Source organism: Ovis aries, chromosome 2 (genome assembly GCF_016772045.2).
Source record: "Ovis aries strain OAR_USU_Benz2616 breed Rambouillet chromosome 2, ARS-UI_Ramb_v3.0, whole genome shotgun sequence".
Classification (NCBI taxonomy): domain Eukaryota; kingdom Metazoa; phylum Chordata; class Mammalia; order Artiodactyla; family Bovidae; genus Ovis; species Ovis aries.
Window position 1 is genome coordinate 50,202,118 of NC_056055.1, and position 8,187 is coordinate 50,210,304.

An 8,187-nucleotide genomic window follows, 5' to 3' on the forward strand; every position below is an offset into this window, starting at 1 on the left:
TTTTAAAGGTATTCTATAAATAATTAGTCAAAATAACTAAAATCTGTTCAGCTGAATGTCTTTAAAAATGCTCAGGAACAAGCATATAAAATTTGAAGCCAACAAAAAAATGTTCTATTACCAGTTAAGTTCAAATTATTCAAATGACAAAGCCATCAGTATCTACTGGTAACAGTTCAATACTAAATGGTGTATATATATATATGATCATATATTAAATACACAGCAATTACAATACACACAGCTCTCAGCCTAGACATATTTCTCCTATAAATAAGAACTCATATGTGTTAATCTTAGTGATAAAAGATAAATGAAGCAATATTATGTAAAGTGCTTCGTGCTCCCCAAATAAAAGATGATATGACTAGTAACTCAAAATCTGAAAGTGGGGCAGGGAGGAGGCATCAAGAGGGAAGAATAAGAAGAAACGTACCGTGCAAATATGAGGCCAGTGTTCAAATTGTTGTAAAATTCCTTGATTTAGTTCTTCTTTATATAATTCTTTGTAAAAATGTGGAAGCTTAGATATCCAAATGCCATTGCTATGCTTGTTTAGTATTTCCTTTATGCGGTTTTGAACCTCATCCATTTTATAAGTGTAAGAGGCAGGAGGCGTGACATTTGGTTTTTCAACAGCCTGATTTAAGTTATCTTTAAATTAAAAAAATGATAGAATTAACCAGAATGCTTAACATTTCAGATTATCCCTATTATCTAGTATTTGTGTCTTTAGGCTTTGTTGTACTTCAGGCTTGTGGGGGTTATAGGACTTCAAAGGGAACAGGATTAGGAGAGCAGGACCATAACAACTTCATTCTAAGTTTTAATCCTGAAATAATAAGGAAGGTCAACGGCCACTCAGAGAGGGAACCTAGCCCCTTTATGTTGCAAGGATATGTCACAGTTTAATTTAAACATCAGGATGATGTTTGCTTCATAAAGAATAATGAAATTATTTAACCAATTATTTTCTAATTGCAACCAAGAAAGGTTAAATTTTAGACAATAATAGTATATATGTAATGCTAAATTTAAAGCTATATTTTACAAAGCATAAGGATAATGCCTTAATAGTAAGATCAAAGAAACACTTTATAAAAAAAAAAGCAACTCTCCAGGTTTTAAGACATGATCAATTTGCCCTTTGTTAGTAAGAAAAAATAATTTAGCACTAAGCAAAAGTTCAAAGTTTATGAACATAAATAAAAGATCTGGTGTCCACAGATAACTATTAATGATTTATTTTTATTTCCCCAAAATAAGTCATTTATTTTTCATAAGTGAATATTACAGAGCTTTGGCTAGCTCTCTTACATTTATTTTTTATTTAAAACTTAGAATACCTGAGTTAATATCTTAATTGAAGTGTCCACAATAGCTGACATTTCTGGAAGAACTATGAAATTCATTCCAAACCTTTTTAAAATTTTACTGGGATACAGACCAGAGTATATAAAAATTACCATCTATAAACAAAATATGTTCATATTTTAATCATACAGTATTTCTGCTGGGATTCAACAATTTTTACTTTATCTTATTTTAAAAATTGGCTTGTAGAGACACTTAGGCTGGTTTGGGGATGCTGGTCTCTGAGGATGCTAGGAAACAGAAGGGAGAGCCATCCCTTGAGGATGGCTGGATGCTGACTCTGCCTTACCCACCAGAGGGCATGAGAACTGCCCTTTGCTGAGACTGAGCTTGGCTCAGCCAATAGGAGGGGCCAGGGTTTCCACATCTGTTTCCTATTAAAGGCACAGTTAATTTATAAAGTTCTTCCCAAATAATGTATATAAAAGAACCAGGAAGAAGGAAAAGATGAGTTTCTTGGAACTGGCCAGTCCCTCCCTTAAAGACAGAATCATCAGTTGGCATGTAGTTGGAGTCTGCAAATGCACCTGCTCCATGGGGCTACTTATTTAAGTTTCTGTGCCTTTTGTTCAACAAATCAAGGAAGTAATCTAGGCTGCTAGCAATTAGAAGAGGTTATGTGTAAGAGGTTATTCACCAGGCCCCTGGGTGAATTGTAATCCTTCTGAAACAAGTCCTCTTGGTTCTGCAGAAAAAGCTTATTCTATTTAAAGGATTTACAACCTCTAAAGGGTATGTGGCTTTACTGAGTGGTCATTCTTCAGAAAATGCATATGTAAATATAATTGATAGAGACAAAAATCAACTGTTCCATCAATTTTCATGAGAAATACTCGAGATATATTCCTATGGAAAAAATGATTTCAACTCAGTAAGAATCACATGTAAAGCAGCAAATCATTTAAAACTACATAAATTTCATGCAGTATAAGTACTAATTCTGAAAACCATGTATTCCTCCAGTGGGTCTAAGAGCAAGGGATTTATACTTCGGCTGGAGAAGACAAGTGTATGCACTTCTGATCTTCAGATTCTTCAACTTTATTATGTCTTCTATTGTCCTTTTGGATTGTACATATTTATATTCATATGTAGATGCTTACAGTCATTGCACTCAGTTTAGGAGCCCAGTTTTCACATAGTGTTAAGTATGTGAAAGTATTTTATGAGTATCTGAAACTATTTTTTGAGTTGACGTTCCCTATTTATGTGCTTTAAATCTTACTCTCTAACGAGTGAAAATGACAAGGGACACAACGATCTCTGTAGGTAACAAGCGGAAGTGACAGAACAGGTCTGGTATGAGGAAAGCCTCAAGTCAGAATAACAATGACACCCTTAGAGGTATTAGTTTGTCTTTAGATCACTACAATTCATAACTTAAAGAAATCAGAAAAGAGAGGTGGAGAGACATATTACAAGTGGGAGAAGGTGAGAACAAATGTCAAAAGCCACCACTAGACACTCTTCTTAGGGTTCTGAGGCTCCAGAAGCCATAATGTATCACAAAAATAATGTTTAGAAAACATACCACTCATTTCCTTAGTACAGGTTCTTGAGAGATGCATCTGAAAACGTGGTGGAAGGGATGCCTTTGGGCTAAACCTAAGGTATAAAACAAAGGTAAATTAAAATTCAATTGGCAAAGTCAGTACCAAGTTTCAAACACTATACTTTTCATTTAAAGTTTCTGTGGCATTGAGCAGCAAAATAAGTCACTAAAGTATTTCAAAAGGGGAAAGTTAAAATGATACCTTGTATCAGCTTTCATATTCACTGAAGGAAAGTATATTAAAGGCTGAATTTAAACTAGTAATTTAAAAGGACTTGGAAGTCACATTTCCCCAATGGCTCAGTGGGTAAAGAATCCACCTGCAATGCAGGAGATGCAGGAGACACGGGTTCAATCCCTGGGTCCAGAAGATAACCTGGAGAAGGAAATGACAACCTACTGCTGTATTCTTGCCTGGAAAATTGCATAGACAGAGGAGCCTGGTGGGCTACAGTTCATGGGGTTACAAGGAGTCAGACACAACTGAGCACACAAATGCATTAAGAAACTAGCAATACAAAATAAAGAAAACTATGCAAAGGATAAACAGTTGAACATAAAGAATGTTTTTGAATGTAACTAAAAAATCAAAGACTTGCATTACCAGATACTGAAATGTGTTATACAGGTACAACATAGTTGGACAAGATAAGTAAGATAGTAGAGAGCTTATAAATACTCAACTTACGTTATATTAATATCTCAGCACAAGATAAAAGTGGCATTTCAAACCAGAGGGGGGATGCTCAATTCACGACTTAGGAAAGAAAGGTAGATTTCCCACCTCATACCCTTACCAAAATAATTTTTGTGTGAATTGTATTGGAAATAAGTAGAAAATTTTGCTAAAAGTAAGGACAAAGAAATACCACCCCCTACCCACAAACAGAAATAATTTGTATTCATGTCTGCCTGTCTCACTGGATTCCAAATGTGTTTCTAGTGCCTAGGGCACTACTTATTTGTGTTTCTAGGTTCTAATTACTTGTGTTTCTAGTGCCTAAGGCAGTGCTTGGTACATGCAAGAAGGAGTGAATGCTGTAAGAAGGAACAGGATGATTGAATGAATAAAAGACTTCCCAGCAGTGGGTATGGGGCTAGAGGTGATTGTGACACAGTATACCTATTTCACAATTTTTCAACAGTATGGAATATTCTAAAAATTAGATCAATTCTCTGAAATGAAGCACATCAGAGGCGGTCCCAAGATGGTGGAGGAACAGGACAGGGAGACCACTTTCTCCCCCACAAATTCATCTGAATGTTGAGCAACTTCCACAAAACAACTTCTGAACACTGGCAGAGGACACCAGGCACCCAAAAAGGCAGCCCAATCTCTTTAAAGCAGATAGGACAAAATATGGAGAAGGCAATGGCACCCCACTCCAGTACTCTTGCCTGGAAAATCCCATGGATAGAGGAGCCTGGTGGGCTGCAGTCCATGGGGTCGCTAAGAGTCGGACACGACTGAGCGCCTTCACTTTCACTTTTCACTTTCATGCACTGGAGAAGGAAATGGCAACTTATGCAGAACTGGCAGGGAGACAGCAATCCTTTCCCTTGATTCAGAACCCTAAGAAATGTAAACTGGAATCTTTGCCTGCTTTGAGTCAGCTGTGAGGACTTGAGCAGGAAGCAGGGGGCTATGAGCAAAGAATGAAAGAAAGCACAGCAAGGATATGGTAGGGGCTGCTTTGGTTCAAGCCTTGGTGGGTCTAATGCACAGGAAAGAAAACAGTTAACACAGCAAAAGAAAAATAGTCAAGAAAAACCACAGGGGCACATGAAAAACCAACACAATAAGATAACAGAGGTCCAACCAGTTTTATAACAGTAAGTATAAAAGACTTATTACTTTGTTTCTTGAAAGACAAATATTTAGGCTGTCCCCTCTCCAAAACGGAGAAGGCAATGGCACCCCACTCCAGTACTCTTGCCTGGAAAATCCTGTGGGTGGAGGAGCCTGGCAGGCTGCAGTCCATGGGGTCACTAAGAGTTGGACATGACTGAGCGACTTCACTTTCACGCATTGAAGAAGGAAATGGCAACCCACTAAAGTGTTCTTGCCTGGAGAATCCCAGGGACAGAGGAGCCTGGTGGGCTTCCATCTATGGGGTCACACAGAGTCAGACACGACTGACGTGACTTAGCAGCAGCAGCAGCAGCTCCCCAAAAAAGCCACATTTAAACATACGCCATTTATTAAAGACACACTATTATCCCACTAATATTTAAGGACCTAGTATTACGTGCCAGGCACTGTGTCAGAGCGTAATGATCAACGATGCACAAGAGAAAGATAACATTAGTCTCATGGACTACACATATAGTTGAGAAAACGGACTATGGCAAGCAGCTAGTAAATGGCCTCCCAATGCTTCCTGCCTCTGGTACCACAGCCTTGTGTACTGCCCTCCTTTTGAGTAACTTGCTTCTAATCAATAGGATACTTTAAGGTTGAGGGGATTATACATAATTAGATTACGAAGATTCTAATTTCCACTTTGCTAGCATAATCTCTATTTGCTGGCTCTGATGAGGCGAATGGCCACATTAGGGAGGCCTACAAAGCACGAAATTGAAGTTGGTCTTTGGCCAGCCAGATGAAACTAAGGCAAAACTCAAAAGGAATAGACTGTACCAACAACCATGTAAGTGAGCCTGGAACGGGATTCATCTCAGCTGACCCCAGCCACAGCTGACAGTGTGATTGCAGTTGCGCAAGAAACTCTGAACAGGAAACCTAGCTGAGTAGCTCTTTAGATTCCTAGTCCACAGAAGCTATGGGATAATAAGCATGTGCTGTAAACTGCTAAATTTGTGGTCATCTGTTACATAATAGATAATTAATGCATTGACTGAATATATATATAAGAACAAAGTCTACTAAGTGCTGTAATAGGGGCAGCAGGTGTAATAAAAGCACATGACAAAAGCAACAAGCCAAATTAGGAGGTACAGAGAGGAGCAGGTAAAAAGTAAAGGTGATGAACATTTATTACAAATTTATAATAACCTGAGTAGTTTGGCACTGTGAAAGAAGAGACAGGTATAGTCAATGATTCTGAATGGAAAGCCCAGAAATTGAATCATATACTTATAACAATTTAGTATTGGTACAGACAGAATTTCAAACCATCAGGAAAAGAAAGTATTATGTCATAATTGATATTAGGACATCATAACAGGAAAGATTCCTACTCTCACACGATTTCAATGTACAGGCTCAGTTGTGTCTAGTTCTTTGTAACCCCATGACTGTAGCCCCCTAGGCTCCTCTGTCCATGGGATTTTCCAGGCAAGAATACTGGAATAAGTGGCCATTTCCTCTTCCAGGGGATCGTCTCAACCCAGGGATCGAACCAGCGTCTCCTGCATTACAGGTGGATTCTTGACCCACTGAGTCATCTCTCACACTATACAACAAAATAAATTCTAGGTGAATTAAAGGTTTAAATGCAAAAAATAAAACCATCAAAATTCTAAAAGTAAACAGAAGACATACTACATAAATTGGGGGTAGAAATGCTTTTCTAAGCATTAACACCTAAAGGCAAAAGTCATAAAGGAAGACATTAATAGATGTAACTAGAAAAATTTAAAGTTTTTGTATACCCAAAATATATAATTAAATAAACAAGGGAGGGGCTTTCCTGATGGCTCTCAGTAGTAAAGAGTTCGCCTGCCAGTGCAGAAGACACAGGTTCAATCCCTGATCCGGGAAGATCCCACACGCTGTGGAGCAAATAAGTTCGTGTGCCAAAACTACTGAGCCTGTGTTCTAGAGCCTGGGAGCTGCAACCACTGAGCCTACAGGCCATAATTACTGAACTCACACGCCACAACTACTGAGGCTTGAGTGCCCTAGAGCCTGTGTTCCTCAGCAAGAGAAGCCACTGCAATGAGAAACCTGTGCACTGAAACGAGAGCAGCTCCACTCGTGAAACTAGAAAGAAGCCTGCACAGCAATGCAGACCCAGCATAGCCTTAATAAATAAACAGATAAAATTAAAGAAATAAACTGAGGAAACATTGCCAACATATTACAGGAGGAGAAGGTCAACATCGTAACTTATAAATCACTTTTACAAATTAGAAAGAAAAAACAACAAATGACGAAACATGTAAGTTATAAAAGATCCCTAAATGGGCTAATAAACATATAAAAACATAACTTCCTTAAGAATCAAAATCAAAACCATAGAAATTAAAACATAGGTACTTTTTTTTTCACCTTTTAGAACACCAAATAGAAAACTGATGCCCAGTGCTGGCAAGTGCACAAGTAAACTATCATTCCCATCTGTTTCTGGAAAACTCTATCTGGTATTATTGTTTAGAGTACAAATTAATACAGCATTAGTGTGTATACCCTCTTACCCAGAGAGTCTATTTCTACTAATTTATTCTAAATAACTAGTTGTAAATACAGGCATGGATTATTCTACATATATGTTCATTGTAGAATTGCTTGTAATACTGAAAATCATTTATATTTAACAATAAAGGACTAGACTATGGACTAGCCTGACACTAAAAATGATACTGTAGATCTGTATTTAAGAACAGAAAATGTTAATATACTGTCTTTTAAAACAGGTTAAAAAACAGTAATATACATCTTGACCCAGTCTGTATTTTTAAAACTTATATAAATAATATAGAAAGATATTCTTTAATGTCTACATTTATGTTTAGATTAGAGGTGATTTTTTTCTTTTACTTGCTTATACTTTGCAAAATTTCCATACGATACACATTAATACTTCTGTAGTCACAACAAAACAATAAATGTATTTTAGAAAATGTTTCCTATAATTATTTAGTATATGACTTTTAAAACCTACAAGATCTGAGAAACATACATTCATTTACTTTAGCTTAATACTTGCAAAATACCTTTTCAAAATACCTTCCCTCTTACATTGCCACATCCTTCCCCTTTCTCCAACCCTTGATCTTGGCAATCACTTCTCTGTTCTCTATCTCTAAAACTTTGTCATTTCAAGGATGTTATATAGAGTCATACAGTATGTAACTTTTTGAGATTGCTTTCAACTCAGCACAATTCCCTTGAGATCCACTGATGTTGCCTATGTCCATAGTTCATCCCTTTATAATGTTGAGAGGTATATTCTGTAGTGCAGATGTATTCAGTTTGTTGAATCTTTCAACTTCTCAAGGACACCTGGGTTGTTTCTAGTTTGGGTCTATTGTGAATAAAGTTACTATGGACACATGTGTACAGGTTTTTGGGTAAA

The 8,187-nt window shown here is 37.1% G+C and overlaps 1 protein-coding gene across 6 annotated transcripts in view; it reads right to left on the reverse strand.

Annotated features, from left to right (window-relative positions):
* TDRD7 (tudor domain containing 7) overlaps positions 1–8,187 on the reverse strand; it is a 114,301-nt gene that overhangs the window by 53,006 nt on the left and 53,108 nt on the right. For all 6 annotated transcript variants that reach the window (XM_060409281.1, XM_042243222.2, XM_012120728.5 and 3 more), the window contains 2 exons: positions 2,906–2,979; positions 437–654 (listed from right to left, as the gene is read on the reverse strand). In XM_060409281.1, coding sequence (XP_060265264.1) covers positions 437–654; positions 2,906–2,979 — 292 coding nt within the window. The remainder of the gene's footprint in view (positions 1–436; positions 655–2,905; positions 2,980–8,187) is intronic.